Source organism: Molossus molossus, unplaced genomic scaffold, assembly GCF_014108415.1.
Source record: "Molossus molossus isolate mMolMol1 unplaced genomic scaffold, mMolMol1.p scaffold_m16_p_2, whole genome shotgun sequence".
Lineage (NCBI taxonomy): Eukaryota > Metazoa > Chordata > Mammalia > Chiroptera > Molossidae > Molossus > Molossus molossus.
The window spans coordinates 132,974,698-133,002,570 of NW_023425355.1; the positions used below are offsets into that span (position 1 = coordinate 132,974,698).

Here is a 27,873-nt window from a genome sequence, read left to right on the forward strand (position 1 = left end):
TGGGTCAATGCTCAACCCTGAGCCACACCGGCTGGGTAGACATCCATTCTTTTTAATCTACAGATTATATTCTTTGCATCTTATTTTAGCTGTGTTTTGTGATGAGCTTAAATATTAACCAGTTTCGCTCAGCAGTTAGAGCATTGGCCTGTGGACGAAGGAGTTGCGGGTTCAGTTCCGGTCAAGGGCACGTACCTTGGTTGCGATTTGTCCCTGGCCCTGGTTGGGGTCATGCGGGAAGCAGCCACTCGATGTGTCCCTTTCACGTTGATGTTTCTCTCTCTCTCTCTCTTCCTCTCTTTCCTTCCCACTCTATATGAACAAAAATGGAAAAATGTCCTCTGGTGAGGATAAAAAAAAAAAATACTAACATCGTAAAATTTAATGATAGTTTTTTCTTTTACTGTTTTAATAATTAGAAGTTACTCTTATACCTATTACATTTTCTAACTTTTTGATAAGTTGTGTTTTTCAAGGAACTTGTCCATTTCATTTAAACAGTCAAATTTATAGGCATAGAATTGTTCAAAACAGTTTCATTTTAAAAAAATGTCTTTAGAATCTGTATTAATCTGTTCCCGTTTTCAATTTTGATCTTTAGTTTACATGTGTGATCTTTTTTTCTTGATCAGTCATGGCAGGGGTTTATCAATTTTATTACTCTTTACAGAGAACCAACTTTTCGCTTTGCTGATTTTTTTTCCCTGTTCTTTATTATTTCCTGCTTTTTATTTTCTTTGCTTTGATTTGCTGGTGCATTTACTGCTTTTTGATGACCTGACTATTTACATTTAGCTCTACTCCATTTGGAGCTAAATTTTTAACAAAAAGGAATTTAGACAAAGACTTTCTAACACCATATTAGAAATTCTCTCAACTACAGAACCTGTCTGTCTCTAGGGTATCTCAGAGATCATCACAAACCCCCTACCTATAAACACCATTAACTCCATGAAATTTTATTTTATTTTTAAAACTAAACGGGTATGCCTGGCATTACAAGGGGGCTCCAGGACCCCAACACTGCAATCTGGCTAGCCATTTTTCCATGTGGTTTGTGCATATGTCTTACCTGTTGTTAACTATTTTAAAAATCCTTCTCCTGGAGGAGTATCACAAAAGAAGTATAGAGGAAAACCTGCACACTTTGAGGCATCCTATAACTCCCAGGACCCATATTTCTAGGTATGATGATGGAGAGAGAATTCTTAGGATTATTTTCCTGATGGAAAAATGCTCCATATGTTTTTTTGCTTTTCTATTAATGTACAATGTACAGAATAAAGTGCAATAGTCTGAAGTGTATAGCTCACTGAATTTTTACATATATGCATCTATGTATTTACAACCCAGATCATGATACAGAATTTTGCCCCGGCCGGGTGGCTCAGTTGTTTGGAGCATCGTCCCATGCACCAAAAGGTTGCAGGTTTGATTCCGGATCTGGGCACATACATAGGTTGCGGTTTCAACCCCTTGTTGGGGCGCATATGGATTGATGTTTCTCTTTCACACTGATGTCTCTCTCTCTGCCTGTCTCTGTCTTTCTCTCAACCTCTCCTTTCTTCTTTCTCTAAAATCAATGAAAACATATCCCTAGGTGAGGATTTAAAAAAAGATACAGAACCTTGATTTATAATGCATGCAAAAGCACAAGGATGCAATCTCATAAATTTATATAAAACCAGAAAGTTTTTACACTGTCAACATTTTCAAACTCAGTAGTTTGAAAAATGATAGAAACAGTTCAGTTAACAAGCATTTTTCATGATCACAATGACTAACTTAAACAAAAAAAAAAAAAATGAAGCAAACCATTGGTAAAGCATCCTTGCTTTCCGCCGTCCCCAACTGTAAAAGGCACGATTGAAAACTGCAGTTTGCCATCTTATGTGAAAAGGGGAGATGCTCAATCCATTGTTTTCCAGCCAGTCTTCATAAGAATGTTTAAAATACACAGATGACTAAGAGAGAAAGAAAAGTTCCACACCATTTAATTTTGAAGAACAATTCATAATGTTTAAGAAAATAAAAAAATAGTGTTCTCTATAGTAAAGCAAGATACTGACTGCCCGAATGCTAATAATTTTAAAGCTTTGTGTTCATTCCTTAGTATATTAAAATAAAGGCCTCATACTAGCTGGTCTGCTGAAGTTAGTGTCTGGCAAATGATATCCCATGGGCTAAATCTGGCCTACAGCCTGGTTTTACACTGCCTATGAACTAAGGATGGGTTTTATTTTAAAGAGATTGTAAAAAGACAAAAAAATAAAAGAAAAGAAAAGAATATGCAACAGACCCTGTGTGGCCACAAAGCCTAAACTACTACTTGACCCTTTACAGAAAAAGTTTGCTGACCTCTGTTTAGAACGGCAATGTCCAATAGAAATATGTGAGCCATAAATGCCAGTTACATATATAATTTTAAAATTTCTAGTAGCCAAATTTTAAAAAGTAAACATAAACAAATTAATTTAAATGTATTTTCAACTCAAATAAATATAATAAATATTGTACTGGGTGACATCAGAGGAATGGTGGCATGAGAGATCCCCTTGGTCTCTCCCCTTGAAGTTTCAACAATTTAAACAGCTATAATTCAACAAAGGACTCCCTGATCAATGCACAAACATGTCTGAGAAATCCATACATTGAAATATCGAAAGGTGGGCAAGTGGGAGCAACCTGGGAAAGCTAGAAGGGAGAAAAGCTGAGACTAGCCACAGATGCAGCCAGGAGCTCACAAAGGGGTTCAGACGGGAGAGGGGAGGAATCAGGTGTGGCTGGCACTCCCTTCAGCCAGGGGTAGCAAAAAAAATGTAGTGAGCATTCCTGCAGAAGTGGGCAGTATGAGCTACAGCTAGGCCCAGTGACCTGGGCAGGGACAAAGCACAGAGGTGCACCTTCAGTTGTCTGGCAATTAGCATTCCAGACAGAAAAGCAAAGCTATGGAGCCTGTTGGCCCTTTAACCTCCCACAGCTCACCTCCCTTCACCCTTCCTGTTGGGTTGCAGAGCACATTATATGCAAACCCAAGACTAGTACTACAGAATGGGGTAGGGTGGAGGTGCAGGGGGGACAACGCAGAGGTCCACTGGTTGCCATTGACAAAAGAGGCAGCCAGACAATATAAGACTTAATGCAATCCCCATCAAAATTGCAATGTCATTTTTTTTCTTAAATCCTCACCAGAGGACATTTTTGCATTCATCTTCAGACAGAGCGGGAGGGGAAAAGGGAGGAAGAGAGAAAGAGAAACATCAATGCAAGAGAGACACATTGACCGGTCGCCACCCACACAACCCCAAACAGGCCGGGGACAAACTGCAACCGAGGTATGCACCCTTAAGTGGGAAATGAACCCAGGTCTCTCTGGTCCAGGATCTGACACTCTGACCGCTGAGCCAAACCGACCAGGGCTCCAATGTTATTTTTTAAAGAAATAGAACAAAAAACAATCAGATTTGCATGGAACCATAAAAGACCCAAGAATAGCCAAAACAATCCTGAGAAAAGAGAACGAAACTGGAGGTATCACACTACCTGACTTCAAATTATACTCCAGAGCAACAATAATAAAAAGCATGGATGGTATTGGCAGAAAAACAGACACACAGACCAATGGAACAGAACTGACAGCCCAGAAATAAAACCACACATATATGGGCAAAAATGTTTTTGTTTTTGTTTTAAATCCTCACCCGAGGACATTTTTGCATTTATCTTCAGGTGGAGCAGGGAAGGTGGCATTGATGTGAGAGAGACACATCTACTGGTTACCACCCACAGGACCCCACCTGGGGCCGGGGACAAACTGCAACCAAGGTACGTGCCCTTAGTGGGAACCGAACCTGGGTCTCTCGGGTCCTCGGGTCGACACTCTAACCACTGAGCAAAACCGACCAGGGTTGGGCAAATATTTTTTTTAATTAAATTAATTAATTTATATTTTGTTACAGATGTCCCTCCTTTGACACCCTCCTCCCTGCTCCATTCTTGACCCCCACCCCTTCACCATATTGTTGTTTATGTTATGGGCAAATAATTTTTGACAAAGGAGTAAAAAACACACAATGGACAAAGCTTTTCAAGAAATGGTGTGGAAAAATTGGAAAGCCACATGCAAAAGAATGAAATTAGACTTCACAACAATTAATTCAAAATGGATCAAAATCTAAATATAAGATCTGAAACAATAAATTACATATAAAAAAACATTGGTACTAAGACTTTGGTCTTAGAGAAGATTTTATCAATTTGACCCCAAAGGCAAGGGAAGTAAAGGCAAAAATAAATGAATGGGAGTATATTAAATTAAAAAGCTTCTGCACAGCAAAAGAAACCGCCAATAAAACAAAAAAGGCAACCGACTGAACTGGAGATGGTATTTGCAAACGACAGCTCTGACAAAGGGTTACTATCCAAAATATATAAAGAACTCATATAACTCAACAGCAAAGAAACAATCCAATTTAAAAAATGAGCAGAGGACTCGAACAGACACTTCTCCCAAGAAGACATACAAATGGCCAACAGATATATGAAAAGATGCTCAACTTCAAGGTATTAGGGAAATGCAAATCAAAACTATGAGATATCACCTCACACCTGTTAGAATGGCTATTTATCAACAAGACACGTAATAACAAGTTCTGGAAAAGTTGTGGAGAAACAGGAATTCTCATTCACTGCTGGTGTGAATGTAAACTGGTACAGCCACTATGGAAAACAGTATAGAGGGTCCTCGAAAAATTAAGAGTAGACTTACTATGACCCAGCAATCCCTCTTCTGGGTATCTACCCCAAAAACTTGAAAACATTTATTTGTAAAGATATATGCATCCCCCTATATTTATTGCAGTACGATTCACAATAGCCAAGACATGGAAACAACCAAAATGCCCTTTGATAGATGACTGGATAAAGAAAATGTGGTACATATATACTATGGAATACTGCTCAGCCATAAAAAGAGATGAAATACTGCCATTTGCCACAACACGGGTGGACTTTGAGAATATTATGCTAAGTGAAATAAGTCAAACAGAAAAAAACTAAGAACCATATGATTTCACTCATATGTGGGATATAAAACTGACATAGACACAGACAACAGTATGGTGGTTACCAGAGGGAAGGGGATTGGGAGGTAGTAAAGGGAGCCAAATATATGGTTATAGAGGAAGATTTGACTTTGGGTGGTGGGCACACAATGTAATATACAGATAATGTATCATAGAAATCTACACTTGAAACCTATATAATCTTATTAACCAATGTCACACCAATAAATTTAATAAAAAATAAAATAATTGCCCTGGCCGGTTTGGTTCAGCGGTTAGATTGTTGGTTCACGGACCAAAGAGCCACAGGTTCTATTCTGGCCAAGGGCACGTACCTTGGTTGCGGTTCATCCCTGGCCCTGGTCCCGGTTGTGCGGGAGGCAGCCAGTCAATGTCTTTCTCATATCGATGTTTCTCTCTCTCTCCCTCCCTCCCCACTGTATTTAAAAAAATATCCTTGGGTGAGGATTAAAAAACATATTATAATAATTTATAATTCTATTTATTTATGCACCAAGAGTTAAAAATCCGGTTTAAACTTTATACTTACAGCCCATCTCTTCAGATTAGTCCCATTTTAAATGCTTGATGGCCACCATTTGTTAGCATAGAAAGAAGTCTTGTGTTATAATTTTAAAAGATCCCAATCAGTTCAGTCCAACAGAGGAGATAGTTTAGTTGGAAACAGTGCTTTCTATTCTTTTCTGAGCAACAACCCTAAGAAATTAAGCCAACTTTGATCATGTAAAAGTACAAAACTATCTAAAGCCATCTTGATCTCAGTAACTTCTCTTACATTTTTCAGGGTTGGCAGGATAGCTGTTTATATACAGCCTAACAAGAGTTTTATTTTTAGGGAAGTTTGAAGGCCTTCAGTACAGATTTTGGATAATGTAAGGCTGTTTTATATACGATGACACTAACCCCTATGACCTCAGTTACAGAAAATACAGCAAGTATTTTGTCATATCAATGCCCATCCATTTGAGAAACTTATCTGTCTCTATAAGATTATTTCACCTCATCACAGTAATAAAAAAAATGACCTGAGTCTGAATACACGTGTCTGTTTGCCTTTGGATCTGTAATGTTCTCTGCTCTCAATCTTCAGGTAAAGTTTCTGAAACCTGCCTGTTTTCCAAGACTTGGAAAATGAGAGTGACATACCCCTCCAGCAGATATTTACTGAGACAATCTTAGAACCAAGAGTGGAACAGCAGACCATGTTGGAAACAGAGCTGAAGGTGCAGGCTCCAAAAACTGTAAGGTCTCTGTATTCCCCAAGCAGATATTCTGAATGAGTTAGTCTCCCCCCCTCCCCCGCCAAGGAATAGTGCTGTCTTAGGGAGCCAGGGGCTGTTACTGAAATTAAAGTGCCATCCTGATCACCTCGGACACCTGACCAGACACTATAGAGATTTGAAAATTTATTTATTTTTTACTTTTGTCACACATGCAACATAAAGAAATCACATAGCTTTGTTTTTGTTTTTTTCCTAAACAACAAAATCACTATTTCAAGAAACAGTGGTCTGTATTGCTTATGACATGCTAAGCACTATGCCAAGTATGTGCAGAGGAAGCACCTAGGGAATCCTGTGAAGATGCAGATTCTGATTCTATAGTTCAGGGCGGAGGACCAAAATTCTACATTTCTGAGAAGTTTCCAGATGATGCAAGTGCTGCTGGTCCTTGAACCTCAGGTTGAGTAGTAAGGCTTTATGTGGATGTACCAATGTAATCTTTTCAACCATATCAGGAAATCCTTGCTATTATTACACCTATTTTAAAGATGAAGAAACAGGCACAAGAGACTAATTTGTCCAAGGTCACAATCACTAGGAAGTGGGAGAGCCCAGTCTTTGTTCTAAGGACTCCACTGTGTAACTTCCTCACTTTGCAAGTTTAAATGCAACAAAGCACTAGTATAATTTCATTTTACTATTAAACCTAAAACACACAAACTAAACTATTTAAAACGGAATTCATGACATGGTTTTACTATTCGCAATTGAAATTTTTTTTTGAAAACATTTGGGAATTTACACGATTTTATTTCACACATAGTTACCTCCACCCTCCAATATTCATTTCCAAAGGGTTGCTTGAAGCATGTGGTCAGCCAAATGTTCATAATTTTTGCTGCCCTTCTCAAATAACTGGAGAATGGACCATGCACCCAGAGAATGTGTGTGTGTGTGTGTGTGGGGGGGGGTTAATGTGAAGAAGGGAGACGAGGATGCAAATTAGAATTCGAGAAGTCAGAATTCTAAATCCTTGCTACTAAGTATTTATTACTTTGAAGTGTGGGCTGTAGCCTAGCAAACAGCATTGGGACACTTAGGAACCGGTTAGAAACATAGAATCTTAGGCCCCGCCCCAGACCGGATGAATCAGAATGTGCATTTTAACCGGAACCCCAGATGATCGTGTGTACTTTAAAGTTTGAGAGCACTGATCTAAATCACAACTTGATTTAGACTCATTCCAATGCCACAGTCTCTAGAGGGCCGTGGTCTTAAAGACAACGTGGGGTAACAATGCCTTTCCTAGGCGGACAGTTTATTGTCCTCCCTGGAGCACTGCCCCTGATTATGGCAGTGCCGCGGCCCTCCCAAGACCACCACCGTTGCCTCCCAGACCGTACCCGAAGGCTGTGGGGTGTGCACCGCCCTGAAATGCGACTGAGGCTGCTGCACAGCCCGCCACACCCCTCCCGCAGCCCGCCAAAATTTACTCCACCGGCCCGGGCGCCACGCGGAAGGCCGCACGTGGACATCAGCCACACAGCTTCCAGCCCAGGAGGCGCGAGGTAGGAGAAAAGGCCTTGCGCCTTGCGCCCGGGTTCTGGGTACCGCGGGTTTGCTCCGATGACCCGAGGCCCTCACCTTCAGCACCAGGTCGGTCAGGTAGACCGCAGTCCAGCCGCCCACGACCACCACCACCAGCGACACCGGAATCATGGCAGCGGCAGAGGCAGCGGAGGAAAGGCGAGCCCCGGCGTCCTCCTCCCTGCGAGCTGTGCAACCAGACGAACGAGCGGTGCCTACAACCACGCCATCTGCTCAGGAACAAACCTGCTACCGGATCCTTTCTCGAGGTGGCACCGTTTCCCTCCGGACTTTTCCGGTTAAACACGGACGGACGCATGCGCTCCGGAAAAGGACGCGGGGGCTTATTTTTATGGGGCACCAGGGTGCCGTCGTCTCAGTATTAGTTCGGCTGCTGCTGCCGGTACTCCAGCGATTTCTTAGGCTTTGGCCCTCCCTGCTGTCTGTTCCTCATTCTCTCCCGTTCTGGTCTAGGGTTTGTTGTTGCTTTTTAATCTATTGAGTGAGTGGGGTAACCTGAAGTAATTATGATCTCCACCTCCCAGACCTTGTTTTAGGTATCCAAGTTTAAATTAATTACTTTTATTTGTTCTTTTTATTGAATGTGCGAAATCATAATACAAAAATCAAGTGTCCATTTCGGTTAGTTTTAATAACTATTTGTGTACCCTAATCAAAATGAACATTTATATCTCAGGAATTTCCTTCCCGGTCAATCCCTCCTCCCTTCTGTATGTAAATGGAATGATACAGTAGGCAATCTTGTGTCTGACTTATTTTGCTCAACAAAATACAGAGTGGGGCAAAAGTAAGTTTACTGTTGTTTGTATGAAAAATAATACAGTAATTAATATACAATAATACAAGAATAAACTGTTTTTTGTACTCACGACTGTAAATCTACTTTTGCCAAATCCTGTATTTTAGAGTTGTAGGGGAGTAGAATTTGAGATCCCCAAATATGCCTTTTTGGCTTATTATTTTAAACTGGTTATTAAAAATAGAAACTCTGAAAACCAATTAGAAGTTACCCTATTTTAAGAGATATTTACATTTATAAAAGGAATCTTCATTTGCAAAAGTATCTCCCACTCTGTACCAGGAAGAGTACGATGAGTAAATCTATATAAACATTTATCACTGGAGAAGGCAAAGACTTAAAACCTGTATAACAACCATATCCTTGTTTACTGTGCTTTTGCTGGTCACCTCCCATAACTGGCCTCCTCCCCACCCCCAACATCTTTTGTCTTCAGCTGGAGATAGTATTTAAGGTGGTGACTTTTCCCATTTTGGAGACCTACTCAGTTTTCCTGGGTCTACAGGTTATTAATCTTTTTTTTAAAAATTATTTTTATTACTTTGTTTTTGTTACAGAAGTTTCTTCTTTTCCCCCCATTGACACCCTCTTCCCCATTCCCCCACCCCTTCCCCAGCCTTGTTGTCTATGTCCTTTATTAATCTTTTTAAAAATCCTCACCCAAGAATATGTTTTTATTGATTTGAGAGAGAGAAGAGAGAGAGAGAGAGAGATGTGAGAGAGAAACATTGATTGGTTGCCTCCCATATGTGTCCTGACTGGGGATCGAACCTGAAACCTGGATATGTGTCCTGACTGGGGATCGAACCCGAAACCTGGATATATGTCCTGATGGGGAATCAAACCTTTTGGTGCATGGGACAACACTCCAGCCAACGGCCACACTGGCTAGGGAAGGGTTGTTTGTTTTTTCATCCTACAGGAACTGTTGTTAAGCCCTGTTGCTACAGGTCCTAAACTTGGCAGTTTTTTTTTTTTTTTTTTCTCTGTACCGCAGGCCGGCGCTCCAACCGCTGAGCCAAACCGGCCAGGGCGGCAGTTTTTTTTTTTTTAAACCCTCATCCTAGAACTTCGTATTTATTTTTATTAAAGTCTATTTAAAATTTCTTTTTAAAGTTTTGTAGCTTAGACCGGCTGGTGTGGCTCAGCAGTTGAGCATCGACCCATGCACTGGGAGGTCACCAGTTCGATTCCTGGGCAGGGTACATGCCCAGGTTGTGGGCCTGATCCCCAGGGCGGGGCATGCAGGAGGCAGCCAGTGGATGTTCTCTCTCTCATTGATGTTTCTGTCTATGGCTCTCTCCCTCTCCCTTTCTCTCTCTCAAAAAAAAAAAAAAATCAATAAAGAAAGAAATTTAAAAAATAAAATAAAGTTTTGCAGCTTAGAGCAATTGTGTCAGAATCTCAGTGTGGGACCCAAGCATTAATATTTTTCTAAGCTCTTTAGGTCATTCCACTGTGCAGCCAAGACTGAGAATCACTGAACTAGACAGTCTCTAATGGAAGGAAAACAATTTTTATGGAGTGTTTTCCTGCATTCTCTTAATGTTCAAGTCTTTAAAAGTTATTTGTTCTAACTTTTTTGGAAAAGCATCATCAATAGAAATACTAATACCCACCCTAGTTGAATGGCTCAGTTGATTGGAGCATCGTCTCATACATTAAAAGGTTGCAGGTTCGATCCCTGGTCAGGGCACATAAGGGAGGCAACTGATTGAAATTTCTCTCTCACATCAATGTCTCTCTCTCTCAAAACAAAACAAAAAACTAATACTCAAATATTGAGAACATAATACAAGTATTCAAAATATAAATGCACCTCCAAAGCACCCTCTACAGTAAAAATAAAGTGTAATACTAGACTTATATTACAGATTTTCCTATTAGTTTGCCTCACTGTCCATACTTTTCCTAAAGTTTTAATAATTTAGCGCCATAATTCTATAGCTTTAAAAAAACCTTATGGCTCATCTCCTTGTACATGTGTGTATATATGTTATTATAAAGTGTTTTAAATGATTTTAGACATAGCTGGGTGTAAATTATGAGAGTTTATATTCAAGCATCCTATGACTCCACAGTTTTCCACGTACAGGTGTCCCAAGTCTTAGTGTAATTTTAGGCTTTGATAATTTCAGAAGTATAAATGTTCCATACTTACAAAGAGCATCACCTGAATGTTTACTTAAATTTCTTTTATGCTTACTTATTTTGTGACTTTTGAATAATTTTGAATTAAAAAAAATGTAGTTCCCCTAATAGAGGATGGCAAACATTGACTGAAAAAAAGTTTTAAATACGTTTACTGTTCAAAAATTTCTAAGATCAAATAAGCATGAAAGAAATTGAAATAATGTAACTTTCAAACGATGTTTTGTGTAAGTTTGTAGAATTTGTACTTCTGAAGTTATTAAAACCTAAAACTACATTAGGACTATTGGAACACTATTGTATTTGAATTGACCTCTGCTCTTATATAATTTCTGTAGTTTTTAATACTGTTCTTCACTGAGAGGAGAATATTAACTTAAGAATTGAATGTCTTCTTTTTTGTTAGCCTGAAGCCTTGTCTGGACCACTTGCTGGGACAAATACCTGCTATCTGATTACCCAAAATATGTAGGAAATAAGTTGACTATATTTTTCTGTTCCAAACCTAAAAATTTACTTATTCAACTGACTTGGTGTTTTCACCAGGGACCCAGCAGTCAAAAGAAAACATTGAATTGAATCTTGCTGGTTTCCAGAATTTATCAGTAGTGGAAGCCAGCTGGTGGCAGTAGAAGAGACAAGATAGAGGATGCAAGATGGCAGAAAAAAAAGCCTGAATTCCAGAAGATAAAGGTATTCTTCCTTAGAATAAATTTGTGACCTAATTTACAAATCATTTCAGGTTTCTAGCAAGTAACTTTTAAGTAAAGGGCACATAGCCAAACTTTTATTCAGATTATTATTATTATTATTATTTGTGGTACGTGCCCCTAGCAGGAACCAAACCCGGGACTCTCTGGTCCGCAGGCCGACACTCAACCACTGAGCCAAACTGGCCAGGGCCATATTATTTTTATTTAATATTTTTTAGAGGGGCACCAAATATACATTTTGGCTGAACGCAAAATAGTTACAAATCAATATTTGGCCGAAGCAGACTGTCGCCATCATATCACAAACTTCTAGGATACCAGAATCACCATGAAATATTAAAATACCATATTATTAATTTTAAAACTTTTATTATCGCCCTGGCCGGTTTGGCTCAGCGGTTAGAGCGTCGGCCTGCGGTCCTGAGAGACCCAGGTTAGGTTCCCGCTAAGGGCGCGTACCTCGGCTGCAGTTTGTCCCCGGCCCTGGTCGGTTGTGCGGGTGGCAGCCACTCGATGTGTTCCTTTCACATCGATGTTTCTCTCTCTCTCTCTGTTCCTCTCTCTCCCTCCCACTCTACCTGAACAAAAAATGGAAAAATGTCCTCGGGTGAGGGTAAAAAACAAACAAACAACTTTTATTATCATTTTACTATTAAAATGTTAATATTCAGATTTTTAAAGTTTGACATTCCACACAGGAATATTTATTTCTCATCGATGTAAGCTAGCATTTTACTTCTGAGGTTATTATACTCTACATTTATGACAGTATATCAGGATAAGCTAGGTTATGTTTGGGAAACAAACCCTAAAGTCCCAGTGGCTTAAAAAAACAAAGATTTATTTTTAGTTGTGCTATGTATCCATCATGGGCTGGCAGACTGATGGAGACTCCACCATTTTAATATGCTCACATCTCAAAATGAAGCTCAGGGTTCATTCACTGCAGCAGAGAAAGAAAGGACTAAAGTATTTACCACTGATAGCAAAATGCTATGGCCCAGATACTCACAGGTTACTTTCACTCACATTTCATGAGCCCAAAGTAGTCAAATACCTGTGCCCAACTTTAAGGTCAGAAGGAGTGTAGTCCTCTGTACATGTAAGAGTAGAGAATAACATACCAGGAAATAAATGATAGTATTATCTACTATATAAATAGATGCTCTCTTTTGAAGGGGTTCAGAACAGGCCTCCCCAAGATTTGCTACTGGGCATGTGGATTATTTTGAGCCGAAGGCAATTGAGTGAGACCCTGCAGCTCAAGAGAAGCGCTTACCTCTCCCCTAAATAATTTAAATTAGAGGCCTTGGCTATAATAAGAGTTATTACCAGAATTAACTTTTTATGACCAGGGCAAACTTCTAATTACAGAACATCTGCTCTTCTTATCTATCTGCAAGTGACTGTCCTCCCTTCTGAAGTCTCAGGGCATCTTACCTCATTCTGAGCTCAGGATGCCATATATACCCCAATTTCCCTTTCTGTCCCCGAAACTCTCATGTATGTGGGGTCTTTGAGTTGCTGATGTGTGTGGGGTTCCCTTACATACATATGTAATTAAATTTGGTTATTTTCTCTTGTTAATCTATCTACTGTCTATTATTAGACCAGCTGAAAGAACCTAGAATAATAGAGGAAAGTTTCTTCCTCCCTCACACTTTCACCTACTGAGGGCACAGTAGCAGATAACATTTGACTAGTGCTGCCATTATGGGATTCTGCTATTGTTGATGCTGCCACAAAATTATTAAGCTTTCCTCTCTCTTTAATATGAACCAATTAAAGTAAACATTGATATCCATTTTGATTGCTGATGATGGTTCAATTTGGTTGAATCAGTCCCTCAAGCAGAAGCTTCTAGTACCAGTTGAAGAAAATATTTTCTGAAAGTGTTGTCCTCACTTATATTTTTGGTTCCTGATATATTTATGTTTACCCAAAATTGCTGTTTTACAGTCACATGAATAAAATTTATCCTTAAACCTTGGTTCTAAAAATGTGGCTTTCAAGAAACCAGTTGTCTGAGTTTTTCCATCTGCATTTCAGGTGCATCATATTAGCATCTTCCTGGAGTAGAATGACAAGAGAATCTTTTCAGCAGCTACCATGTAAGAGATGCTTGCACTCTGGGAGCATTGGTTTGGTTACTTCTTCCTCAGGTTCCAGCAAGCAAAGTACTTTCTTTGTAAGCAGTTATAATAAATTAAGATATATGGTTTTCATCTACAATGCTTATTATTGTGATTTTGTTCAAGATGGCTTTTAAGCATGTAGTGGCTGCTATTCCATCTTGTTTAAACATCTTGTACAATATATGACAAGGCAATCCAATAATCTTTGGACATCATGTATTTTTGTCTTTGCCTGAAGTATGATGAAGTGGGCCACTACCTTTCCTCTTATAGACAGTTATCATTGCTTTCTGACTATAGTAATGAAGGATGTATGAACAAAACTTTGTATCCTTATGATTCCCAAATCACTCTTAGCCTTTACCATGTTTGTTCTGTTATCAATAACAGTTGACACATTTAAAAACTGATTTTCCATCCTATAGTTTTTCATTCAGAATGTATTATGTTTTATCCATGTGAGACCTCAACAACCTCTCAACAATTAAACAGAAGCAGAGTCTAATTAATTTACTGTGCCATCAGACTGAAATCACTTGTAGTTGTTTCTGCATATCCAAATGTGTGATGTTCAAGAAAAAGTATCACATTTAGTGATATCATAGCTCTTTTGTACACAGCAGAATACAATTCAAGAAGTGTTTTCATAACACATTTTCTAGAAGGAACTTAACAGCTAGGATTTATAGCTTCAGCAAATATGAAAACTTATCTTCAACTACTAAAAATACCTACAGTCAATGTAGTAGGATTTGTAAAATGATGATCTGAGGATCGAATCCAGCCCTCTGCCTGTTTTGTAAATAAGGATTATTACAACACAGCCATGCTTTTGTGTTTGCACTATCTGTGGCAGCTTTGCATCATAAGAACAAAGTTGAGTAGTTGTGAGAGGGACCTAATGGCCCGCAGAGCCTAAAATATTAACTATCTGGCCCTTAAAAGAAAAAGCATGCTGGCCCTGGCCGGTTTGGCTCAGTGGTTAGAACGTCAGCTTGCGGTCCGGAGAGACCCGGGTTCGGTTCCCGCTAAGGGCATGTACCTCGGTTGCCGTTTGTCCCTGGCCCTGGTTGGGTTGTGTGGGTGGCAACCACTCGATGTGTCCCTTTCATGTTGATGTTTCTCTCTCTCTCTCTCTCCCTCCCACTCTATCTGAACAAAATATGGAAAAATGCCCTCACGTGAGGATTAAAAAAGAAAGAAAGAAAAAGCGTGCTGACTTATGGTCTATAGTAATATCATCAATAAGATTTTTCTTTAAATTTTAGCTTCCCTAGACATAGAACTATAAGGAATTCTCTTGTTAAAGCCTTCTCATAAAGTCTAGTATTTTGAAGTTTGATAAGTGGGAATAAAATTTTGATACCTTGTTTTGCTCTAACACTTAAAATGTATACTTTACATTCTTTATTATATCTAAATTGAAGATATTTATCAAGGATGCTGTTGAACAGGATTTAGAATCATCCTCTTTTTTTCTGGTACAGAGAGGAAAACACCCTTATAAATGGAGACTTCCTTTATAAATACAAATGTTTCTTACAAAAGGATAATTTCTACTCAGTTTTCTGAGTTTTGCCTGTGTCTGCTGTGTCTTAAAAATAACCAGCTTAAAATAATCCATATGCTAATGGAACATATTTTGGGTTGGTATATTATGCTCCCATTCTGCCATTTTTTACTCCAAAGGCAAGGCTCAGGAAGAAACTAAATCCCAAGTCCCAAGGTCTAAACTAAACTTCAGTGCATCCCTGTTATTTAACTCAGTAGGCTCTAAAATTAATCTCTTACCATTTGTCTGAAAATATCTTGATTTCCCTCTTATTTGTAGATGATAGTTTCATAGGGTGTATAATTCCAGGTCAAAAGTTGTTTTCACTCAGCTTTTTGAGAATGTTACTTATTTTCTGACTTCCATTTTTACTGTTGAGAAGTCTATTGTCAGTCCAACTGTCACTTCCTTTAGGCAGTCTGTCTTCTTCCTAACTTCTTTCTAGTATTCTGAGTTTGATTTTGGTGTGTCTAGGTGTGGATTTCTTATTATTTAACTTGTCTGAAATTTGGTATATGAATCAAGGTGCAGACAGGAAAACAGAAACCATGCTATGTACTGCAAAACAGAGAGGATTTCATAAGGGACTTGGCTACATGTATATTAGAAGGTTGAAAGAGGAACAAAGGTGAGGAATCCAGAAGGTTAGAACGCAGAGAGTAGTTAGCACATCCCTAGGGCTGTAGGCACCAAAAGAGAGGAGGTTATGCTACCAAAATCTAGCAGGGTGGGGGTGGGGGCCACCATCTCAGGAATGATTGGGCCATTGGGGCTGGATGGTTGGAGGAAGTGCTGTGGCTAAGGATTTGGAGCCAGAAGGTGACAAAAGGAGAGAGCAAAAAATGAGACAATAACTGCTGTATTACCCTACTCCTATCTTCTGATTACATACTAGTGCCTTTTATTGGTGGAATTCAGATAGGGGAGCCAGCTGCTAAAGGAGTCTGGGAAAGCATTGAAGATACCCAATCCCCATGTTGCCTTGCAGGGAATAGAAGGATGGGTATTGAGCTAAAAGCTAGTTAAATAACCAGCACAGTTTAGGCTCTTGAATTTTAGGATTTGTCATCTTCTTCAAATGTCGCTAATTCTCAGCCATTCTCTCTTTGAATGGTCTCTCCCTGTTCTTTTATCTAATTTTGAAAGTCTAATTAGATATAACAGTTTCTCTACCGTACGTGTTTATTTCCCTCTTTTTAATATTTTCCATGTCTTTACTTTGCTGCATTCTGTGTAATTTCCTGAAATCTATCTTTTCAGTCATTATTTCTTACTTTAGCTGTGTCCAATCTGCTGTTTTGAGCAACCTATTGAATTTTCTAATTTCAATTATTTTATTTTCCATTTCTAGAAATTATATTTTTGCTTGTTTCAAATCTGATTTACTATTTTTTACTCTCTGTTGTTTCTTAGTCAAATTGTAATTGTACAGATTAAACATGCTTATTATACACATATTATGTATCTGATAATTCTAGTACTTGTAGTATTAGCAGGTCTGACCCTTTGTTTATTCTAATTGTCTCTCATGGTGACTTGTGTTTTGTTTTTTTCTTTTTTATTACATACTCATGTTTGTTGGAACTCTATCTGGTAGAAGTACTTAATGCCTGAGCTTAAGGTGAATTTCTCCAGAGAGAACTGACATTTACTTTTACAAAGTACCTAAGGGCCTCACTAAACTAGGGTAGCTTAAATCTAAATCATTAATGTCGGGTATTATAGGTCACCATTTTAGTTTCTGGATTAAAAGTGTGATGTCCAGTTGTGGTAGGCTGCTTCTGAAATGGCTCCTAATGATCCCTGCTTCTTGGTAATCACCCCTTGTGTAATCTCCTCCCTTTGTGTGTGGCTGGACCTAGTGACATGTTTCTAACAAATTGAATATAGCAAAAAAGATGGGATTTCTCTTTTGCGATTAGGTTATAAAAGTCTCTCTCTCTCTCTGTCTCTCTCTCTTTCTCTTTCTCTCTCCGGCTCTTGCTGTGATGAAGCAAGGTACTATGTTGTCAGCTGCCCTATCTGAGGCCCATATGGCAAGAAACCAACAGTAGCCTTTGGCCAACAGCCAGTGAAAACCAAGGCCCTTAGACCAATAGCCTGAAGAAACTGAATCCTGCCCTGGCTGGTTTGACTCAGTGGTTAGAGCATCAGCCTGTGGACCAATGAGTCACAGGTTAGATTCTGGTCAAGGGCACGTACCTTGGTTATAGTTTGCCCCTGCCCTGGTTAGGGTCGTGTGGGAGGAAGCCAGTCAATGTGTCTCTCTCACATGGATGTCTCTCTCTCTCTCTCTCCTTTCCTCCCTCCCACTCTATCTGAAGATAAATAGAAAAATATCCTCAGATGAGGATATAAAAAAATAAAAGTAAAAAAAGAAAAGAAATAGAATCCTACCCACAACTGCATGAGTGAGCTTGGAAACAGATCCTTTTCCCAGTTGAGCTTTGAGATGAGTACTGCCCCATCTGACAACTTGACCACTACCTTGTAAGAGACCCTGAGCCAGAGGACCGAGCTAAGCTGCGCCCAGGTTCCTGACCCACGGAAACAATGAGATCATAAATGTTTTTTCAAGCCACTAAGTTTTGGGATAATTTGTTATGCAGTAGTAGATAACAAATACACCAACCACGAGTGGTAATAGGCCCATTCTACTCCGTACAGGTTGAGCCAAATCTGTATTACTTTTTCCCATTATGGATGTCATTCCTGAAGAGGATACTGTACTGGAGCAAGCCAGAAAATACTAAAAGGAAGTCTGTTGGGAGTGGGGTAAGAGGTTTGAAAATTATGTAATATGAGGAACAGGTAAATGAATTGTATGTGTTCTACTTGAAAAATTGATGTATGATGATTTTTCAAATTAAAAAATAAAAGATGATGGAAAAGAAGCTTGCTCTAGGAGCAATAGGAATTACCAAGACTTATAGCTTCAAACCTACTGGAGGAAAATTCATAATTAGAAAATTTCATGGGAGACTTTTTCTCTTCCATCTATAGCCAAGGCCAAGAGAGGCAAGTTTTGTTAAAGTCACACCCTGGGGGTGTTTGGTCTGTTTAGTTCACTCACTGAGGGTCCAGTTTCCAAGTCTCTGGGTTTTATCTTCTGTCCCTACTGAGGCACATTAAAATAGCTAAGGTCAGCAGATGATATCAGTGCAGCCACCAGCTTCAGAGTTCACTCACCACTATGGATTTATGTTTTGTCATCCTCCATTTTTTTTTTTATCCTCACCTGAGGAAATTTTTTCATTTTTTTTAAGATAGAGCAGGAGGGAGAGAGAGAGAAACATTGATGTGAAAGGGACACCTCGAGTGGCTACCACCCGCACGACCCAACCAGGGCTGGGGACAAACTGCAACCGAGGTACGTGCCCTTAGCGGGAACCGAACCCGGCTCTCTAGGGACCGCAGGCCAACGCTCTAACCACTGAGCAAAACCGGCCAGGGCTCATCCTGAATTTTTTAAAACCTCTGAGGATTCCCCTTACTTTCTACTACCTCAAATATGTACTGATGAAATCTTTAAAATATTTTATCCATTATTTTATGTATTTTTGTCTAGGATTTTTTTTTTTTTTTAGGATGGCTAATATGTCATGTTGCTGGAAATGGAAGTCCCTGTGGACCCATTTTTTAAAACTGGAAATTTCCCTGGCTTGTTTGGCTCTGCAGTTAGAGCATCGGCCCGTGGACCAAAAAAATTGCGAGTTCGATTCTGGTCAAGGACACGTACCTCGATTGCGGTTTGTTCCCCGGCCCTGGTCGGGGTTGTGCGGGGGGCAACCGATCGATGTGTCTCTCACGTCGATGTTTCTTTCTCTCTACCTCTCTCCATTCTGTCTGAAAATAAAATTGAAAAAGTATCCTCAAATGAGGATTAAAAAAAGAAAAAGAAACTGTGGAAATTATATATAACATAAAAATGACCATTTTAACCATTTTTTATGTATACAATTCAGTGGCATTAAGTACATTCCCAGTGATATGTAACCATTACTCTGAACCCATTAAACAATAACTTCCTGTTCTCCCTGCTCCCAGATGCTGGTATCCTCCTATGGGCCTCTTCTAAAAGGATAAGTTACTGTAGATCTTTGAGAGTATATCTGCTGAACCCCAGATATTCTCAGACTCCAGGTTGAGAAAAAAATGGTCAAAGACTCTAAATTTAACATTGGGGACTTACTCCAAGGAAGTGCTATTGATTACCTCTGTGCTCTGTGCCCATGACCAGTTCATTTTAAAGTTGACATGCGCTGTCAATATTCATATTTTAGGAAACTGCAATTTGGCTCTTCTGTTGTTCTTTAGAAGCCATGCTGCTTCCCAATTTTATTTTTACCATCTTCAGCAAAAAGCATGCTGCATGGAATTCCTGGTATAGGCTAGAAGACATTACTAAGAAGAGAAAGACAAAAGCTTATTGCATTCTAGGTGAGGAGTCAGTTGTTTGTGCTGGTACCCACTATCATTAAAAAGAAATAACTGCCCTGGCCGGTTTGGCTCAGTGGATAAAGCATCAGCCCGCGGACCAGAGAGACCGGGGTTCAGTTCCCGCTAAGGGCACGTACCTCAGTTGCAGTTTGTCCCTGGCCCCGTTTGGGGTCGTGTGGGTGGTGACCACTCGATGTGTCTCTCTCACATCGATGTTTCTCTTTCTCTATCTGAAGATAAATGCAAAAATGTCCTCGGGTGAGGATGAAAAAAAGAAAGAAAAGAAATAACTACTCAGTGGTGTCTTTTCCCTAGGAAAGTTCAATTAACTTCATAACTGAGGGTGTGTGAGAGGACAAGAGATACATTACTGGCTAAACATTCTCTACTTCTCTCCCTATATCTCTAGTAAAGAGAAATTTGTCTTTGCTATCCAATTCAAGATCTTTCGGGATGCAGATTTGAGAGAATGAGATAGACTTAGAAAGAGGTAGACCTGAGAGGTGGTGGACAAGAGGAAAGGATTTAGTAAAAGCCAAGTCACACCTGGGGTTAAGGTTGAATTAAGGGAGAGATAAAGGAAAAACTACCTGCTGGACGTCAGAGAGAGTTTGGGGGTTTGGTCAGTGAGAGGTACTATAGCAGCTATAGGTGCAAGGGAATTGGGGAGGAGAGGAAAGCTGACTTCAGGGCTGTTGCTGTCAGTTATGATCTGGATCCCCTTTAATATTCTTTGTTGATTTCACTTTCTAAAACTTTTGAGATGTTACTCATGTACCATGAATCTTAAGGATGGGGCTTGATGATTTTTTTACATGTCTACAACTATGTAACTATCACCCAGATCAAGATACAGAACATACCATCACTCTATTACCCCACGTGTTCCTCATCCTCTTCCTTGTCCACCCCTGCCCAGAAGTAATTACTTTTCTGTTTCTGTTACCATAAATTTGTTTTTTTCTTTTTACTTAACTCCATGAAAATGGAATCATACGATATGTACTCTTTTGTGTCAGTTTTCTTTCACTCAACATTGCATCTGTAAGACTTATCAATCAATATTGTTGTAAGCAGCAAAAGCAGAATTTTTATTACTGCCGTGTAGTATTTCACAAATTATTTATCTGTTCTATACTTGAAAAACATTTGAGTGTTTTCAGTGTTTGATTGAGCATTATGAATAATAATGCCATGAACATTTTTGTATATTTTTCCTGCTGGACATAATCACTCATTTATGTTGGGTGTATGTCCAGGTGTGGAATTACTGGGACATAGAGTGGACATATCTCTATCTTTAGTGATTGCTGCCAAATAGTTTTCCAAAGTGGATGTACCAATGTATATTCCCATCAGCAATGCAAGAGAGTTTCTGTTACTCTATATCCTTGCCTGGATTTGATATTTTAAATTAAAAACATTTTTTTCCAGCCTATTGATATATCATTGACATACAAAGATTTTCATTTCTTTAATTGTAGTCACCTTTAATATTCTCTGAGGTGCATAAGCAGAGATTAGAACTTATTTTTTAAATATGTTTTTTAATTGATTTTTTAGAGAGAGAGGGTGGGAGAGACAAATAGAAACATCGATGTAAGAGAGAAACATCAATCTGCTGCCTCCTGCACACCCCCTACTGGGGATCGAGCCTGCAACCCGCAACCCGGGCATGTGCCCTGACTGGCAATCGAATTGGGAACTCCCAGTCCATGGGACAACGCTCAATCCACTGAGCCACATCGGCCAGGCAGAACTTCTTTAAATTGTTTTTGTTGTTAAACTCTGCTTCAGTATAAAGGATTCTGTGCATAGACGGAGTACATGAAGCCTTGGGAATTATCAGGGTCACAGGAGACCTGTAGTTTTGGATTTGTGCAGGTCTAGCTCAGCTGTTGAAGGAAGCACATTTTTTAGAAGAATTGAAGATCACTGTGCTCTTGAAGGCAAAAATTGATTTTGTAAAGAGAGTGGCTCTTAAAAGATGCACGGTTCAATAGAGACTATATAAAGTTGGCAAAGCTGTCAGAAGACTTGACGAATATATTTTACTGTTAGACTCCTTGTGTATACACAGTCATTAAATTTGAGTGTGTATCAGAGTCCCTCAGAGGGCTTGTTAAAACATAGCTCGCTAGTCCCACCCCAATCATTTCTGAGTCAGCAGGTCTGGGATTTGGGGGCAGAGAATCTGCATTTCTAACTATTTCTCAGGTGATGCCTAGACTGCTGGTCCTGAGACCACCTTGTGCCATGAGAACCACTATGGTCCCTTATTGCAATGTCACAAGGAGGGGCAGTGGTGAAGGAGGGAAAGGTATTTGGATTTGGAATATATTTGGAGGGAGGTCTAGCCAATAAAACTTGATATTAAACATTGTGATCCTAGAATGGTTCTTAAATAGGTTTCTTGCTTGTGTGCTTTTGCTTTTTAGTTTTTTTAAATATAAGAGTCATGCAGTTTTGTGGTTAAAAATAGACTCTAGAGTTAGATGACCTGGGTTCAAATTGCAACTCTACTACCTATCTTTCAAATTCATTTCTCATTTGTAAAATGTAGATAATATGATCAGAGACTTCTTGCAAGGAATAAATGAGATACCTCACATAAAACACTTATGGTACAAGAAATATAGATTTCTGATTGGTTCAACTTGGGACAAGTGCACACTGTTTAGATATAATAATGAGGACTGTCAAAATAAAATAACTGAGAAGAAAATTCTGCATTTATTTTCTAATAGTTTTGATAACCAAAAAAATTAATTTTTAATTTCAATTTCTACTACTTTTACATAAAACATAAATTATATCAACAATTCTGATAGATGACTTGAAAAAAGTAGTTTGTACCTTTTATACAAATTCTGTACAATATGCTGTACAATATTCACAATGGACATTTTATCCATTTGTATTTAATGGGTTTTGGTGAGAACTGCAAACTAGATAGCAGTTGTACTTGGTACTTGAAAGTTTTCATCTACTTAGTTATCTTATCAGTGACATAATTATAAATTGCTGAATTATTATCCAGTCAGCTAAAAAACTACCAAAGGTCAAAATCTCTGATACTGGTTTTCAGCATTTTGCCAGGCCAAAGCAAATGATGCAAAAGCTTTAAAACGTTTTCAGAGCCCAGCAAAATTGTGGTCAAGGAAAGTTTTTACACAGGAAACATGATGCAAACATCTATTTTTTCTTACCTTTTCAGAAAATGGAATTGTCCACTATATAACAAAACCCAATTCCAACAAACTTTTCTGCATTCAATCTGCTATAAAAAGAACTAATCATCAAAAGGTAAGCATCTGTAGCAAAGTCATTTTATCTTTGTAGATGCCAATAAAGGTCTCATTCCTTTTTTAAAATAGGTAAAGATTAATTCCTACAAAATATAAACAGTCTCCTTGCATGATATAATGATCTAAGCTTGTTATTTTCTGTTCCAGTGGTTCTTAAGTGGATACACACATCAGAATCACTTCGGGGGGGTGGGTGTCTTCAAAATAACCCTGGTCCCTGCTAGGTGCAAGGCTGGAACACTCTGAGGCTGTAGTGTGGACATATCCATGTTTATATGCTCCCTAGGCTTCACTAAGACTTCTGTTCAGGCCATGTAGCAGTTTGGGTTACCTGAACATCCTTTTCCTATAGAACACCTAGAAGTGCTGGATAAACTTGGCAAGCATTCTTTAAACCCCATAGTTAGGATAGTAAGGGCCCAAATCAGAGAAGCACCTACTGTTCCACATAGTAAGCAACTGATAACACATTGTTTTCCCCTGGAAGAGAGTACTACAACCTTTGTAACCAAGTACTCCTATATTTGGGCTTTGGGTTTTAACTGCTTTGGGGTGCGTAGAAAAGCCTCTGGGGGCAGACAAGATGGGGAATTGGAACTAAGGACCTTGTACAGACTTGGGACCCTGATTGGGCTACAGTGGAAAAGAAAACAAAGCCATCCAAAACAAAGAAAACAAAGCTGAGGTAACAAAACAGTATAGATCTATGTCTCCATTGGAATTAATAATCACCGCCTTTCCTCGTGGTTTTCATTCTGAATTTACATTGTCTGGGTAGTCTGACAGCCCCAAGCTGATAAATTAGTGTAAGAAATGGTCCCACGGTGGGACACTTGCCAAGCTCCTGGCAAAAGCAAATCAAGATTCTCTTGAGGGACACACTCTTAAACCAGACCAAACTGTGATGTGGTGTGTATGTGGAGGTGCATGGGGTAATTTAAATAGAGCCCAGGTGCTCCTGGAGTGCAGAGTGGCTGAAGACAGGATGGACTGCCAGACCGTGGGCAATCACTCAGATACCTGCAGACTCCCATAATTAATGGAGACTGCCTTCTCTAAGTGCTGCTTCTCTCTGCAGGTTCAAAGTACCTGACCCAAGAATTTGCTCAGTGGGATGTAGTCAACAGGTGACTATTTCACCACCCTGTCCCCAGCACATGATATAGTTGGTGCCTTGCATAAGGATTTGCATATTGGGAGTATTTTTCACTGCTTCCCTTGAACTTTGGAATTGACCTAGATTATGGGCTGGCCTTCAACCATTCTCTGTAGATATCATGAGGCCAAGTAGCCAGTATCTCCATGGGAATATTAATTCATAGGCCAAAAGAACCAGACATCTGCAGAGGACAGATGCCTCAAAAGAAAAATGACAGACTGGAAACCATGTACCAATTGCAGTAGAAATACTATCAAACTGCTCAAATAAGGATTTCAAATAAATATGCCCTTCTAGTTAGGAAATAGAAAGTTGGAAGACTGTCCTTCTCACCCTTCCAGGTGATTCTGAAGTAACTGCCCATTGAAAGCTTTTTTAATAACGTATAGCAGTAAATGTGTGGGTAAATGTCCACAGGCTAAGTGTGACAAGAATGGTGATCTATGGTGATATTCTTTACATGCTTGTGCTTATATTTTATTCAGTGCAGTGTAATTTCATTTTGATAAACTTCTTAGTTGATTAGGGGTCAGTTGGGGGAGATGTAAAAGTGAATTCACCACTGACAGAATGATTTATTACTTTGTGGTTAACTGGAAGACCAAAGATTGTCCAAACAAACAATTGTGAAATTTCCCCCAATTACAACCAGTGTGCCAGCATTGTGGTACTACAACTAGCTTTAGAAGAACCAGCCAAATTTTAATTTCTTTCTTTTTATCCTCACCCGAGGATATTTTTCCATTTTTTTTTTTTTTTTTACAGATAGAGTGGGAGGGAGAGAGAGGAAGGGAGAGAGAGAGAGAGAGAAACATCGATGTGAAGGGACACATCGAGTGGCTGCCACCCGCACGACCAACCAGGGCCGGGGACAAACTGCAACCGAGGTACGTGCCCTCAGCGGGAACCGAACCCGGGTCTCTCCGGACCGCAGGCCGACGCTCTAACCGCTGAGCCAAACTGGCCAGGGCCAAATTTTAATTTCTTTATCACTATTTCACTCGTTGATTTTTTATTTTTTATTTTTTTATGTTTTACAAATTGCATTTGTCTATTCAACCCTTTTGTATTGAAACATTCCACATGGGAGAGCCTCGTGGCCCTGATGCAGGGAATTGCCTCCAGAGGCTTTGTGGAAACCCAAGCATCAATCAGAAACAAAGATTGGCCAGCACTGGAACCCTAGATAAAAGCAACATGAGCTAGGTAAACATGGACGGTACCTATCTAACCACTGCCCTAGGGAAAGCGTCCCCTGTGAGTCTCAAGGGTCTAATACTCAAAATGCCTGACACTTCAAACTCTGATATTATGTCAGGCTAAGAAAACCTGATTCCATTTAAACATCTACACCCTCTTTCTTTGCTCTAATTCGATATACCTCAAACAACCTTCAAGTCACCTCCTGATAAGGAGACATTCCATATAGCTTGTTTAAAGGAAAATAATGTTAGGCAGATAAGATTAACAAAGTTCATACAATAGTTGTATTTCTCAATTGAAATTAATTGAAGCATATTGGTGTGTAATATTTATTCTTTTGTGGGTTAGTGGAAATCAGGATCTCTGAGAAAAAGCTCATCGACAGTAATAACTGAAGGGTAGACTTAGACCAGAATGCATCCATTGAGGTAAAGGCAATTAAGGTAGTGGCCATCCTGATAGCCCTTCTTAGCTGTGTACCTTCTTTCCCATCTCTCCAGTGCTTGTGGCGAATATTCTAATCCCCATTAATGGAGAACTTAAAACCAAAAGAAGCAGGGTGAAGAAGTTTGTGTTGGCAGTGTGGTTTGTTACCCCAGCACTCTATTGAATATCTGCCCTCCAAAGTCAATAGCAACCCACTGGTGGCCCAATACAATGTCTTCCCAGTCTTCATCCTACACTCTTTTTGTGACTTGAAACTACTGGCCATCATGTCAGTTTGAGGGAATACTATCAGAGGCAGTCCAGACCAGAAGGAGATAGGAGGGTGAATCTGAGCCAAAGTTAGAAAAATTAAGCACAAAAACCAAATATTTATTAGGCATCTACTAATCACGGGTGCTAGGCATTTTCTTTTAGGTACCTGAGATGTATCAGTGAATAAAACAAAGACCTCTGTCCACAGGAATGAATATAAATGTCTCCAGGAACATTAATAAAGGACCATATTCTCCTTTATGTTCTTGTAAGTTTTATTTTCACTTTTATTACAGTACTTCCAACATATTATTGCAATTATTTGTTTACATATCTGCCTTTCCTTCCTGGATTGTGGGCTTTGGAATGGCAGGGATGTCATATCTTATTACTCTGACACATGGCAACCATTCAATAAATGGCAGTAGACTGAACAAATGAAGCTGAACTGCTAAACAGGCTGTTGAGTTCTACCATCTCAGAGAGACTGTGCTTATCTTGGTCTCAGAGGAAAATAGGTTTTATATTAAAACAACCCCCTCCCTACAGACTGACAATCCCCAGAAGAGGGGATGGGGGGGAGAGATAAACCACAGAACTTATATGCATGTATGCATGAACAGTGGACATGGACAACAAACTGGGGACAGGGCAGGGAGGGAGGGAGAGGGGGGGATCTGGGGGAAAAAGGAGAAACACCTGTAACAAAAATTAATTAATAAAAAATAAATGAATTAAAAAAAAAATTCCCCAAATTAGAACACGGTACTAAAGGACTAAACAGCAATCAGTGCTTCTTTCTGTCCCCTACCACTGACATCCTACGCCAGGCCACCATTATTTCTCTCTGGATTAAGAAAACCATCTCCCAACAGGTCTCTGTACTGCTTCCAACTGGTCTTCTCTCCCTCAGTCTGTTTTCCATAATGGAGCAAGGGAGCATTCTAAAATACAACTATGACCATGTCACTCCTGTGGACAAAAAGGGGCCACATGCTAACCTGACAAGCTCAGGGGAGGTCTTGCAAACTCAGAGACCTAAAATGACCACAAAAGTTTTCTGAAATGAAAACTTTTTAACTAAAAGCAGTTTATGGCAGATAGTCATGTCCTAGGCTAGAATCTTCCCTGACAAAAGTCAATCTTTACTTTCACTGAGCCTGTCTATTGTCTTTTGCATCTAAGATAACATCCCTTTTGGAATGTCAGGTTAACTCCCATTTTTCCAGACCCGTTAGGATACAAACAATGCACCAGAGCAGAGAATACAAATCCTGTCGTTGTTATTTTTTATCATGTTAATTGTTGACTATTAACTATTCTATACCCACCTATGTAAAAGATGTACATGTCTATCATTTTACTTTTGATCGAATCCCAGAGGTCCCCCCCAACTGCTTTGCTTTCTCCCGCCTCCCTAATCTATCACCAAGGGATTTCATGTAAATCACTTACAGTTTCTCTTTTGATTGTAACGTATAAAATAAGGTGCAAAACTGTCAGTCTCTGGAGCATTATCTCAATCTATTGAGATTTTCTTCCTGGGAATTGTCAACAGTTTGGCTCAAATAAACTCACAAAAATTGTTCACAGGTGTGAATGTTTCTTACGTTGACATTCCCCAGTAGCAAATTTTGTCATGGGTTTGTGTTTTAGTTAGTTGTTGCTGTAAAACAGCCCCCAGATCTCAGTGGCTTACCAAAATATTTATTTTCATCCTTTCAGGTCTGTGGGTCGGTGGCAGCTTGGATCACTGAGCCTGGGGTGGAACCCCAGGCTTCTGGTTGGGTTTAGTCTAG

The 27,873-nt window shown here is 39.5% G+C and overlaps 1 protein-coding gene and 1 long non-coding RNA gene across 4 annotated transcripts in view; one reads left to right on the forward strand and one right to left on the reverse strand.

Moving 5' to 3' along the window:
* The window catches only part of MBTPS2 (membrane bound transcription factor peptidase, site 2), a 48,478-nt gene extending 40,374 nt beyond the window's left edge, over positions 1-8,104 (reverse strand). For both annotated transcript variants that reach the window (XM_036270326.1, XM_036270327.1), the window contains exons 1-2: positions 7,952-8,104; positions 1,816-1,964 (exon numbers count right to left, since the gene is read on the reverse strand). In XM_036270326.1, the coding sequence (XP_036126219.1) occupies positions 1,816-1,964; positions 7,952-8,026 (224 nt within the window). In that variant the 5' untranslated portion in view covers positions 8,027-8,104. The remainder of the gene's footprint in view (positions 1-1,815; positions 1,965-7,951) is intronic.
* A 3,313-nt stretch (positions 8,105-11,417) lies between these two features.
* Positions 11,418-26,317, forward strand: LOC118636571. Of its 2 annotated transcripts, XR_004960664.1 has the most exons (5): positions 11,418-11,558; positions 13,628-13,689; positions 17,933-18,040; positions 22,923-23,011; positions 26,283-26,317. It is a non-coding gene; the product is annotated as an uncharacterized LOC118636571 (long non-coding RNA). The 2 variants fall into 2 exon arrangements; XR_004960665.1 differs by lacking the exon at positions 13,628-13,689.
* Positions 26,318-27,873: the final 1,556 nt, after the last annotated feature.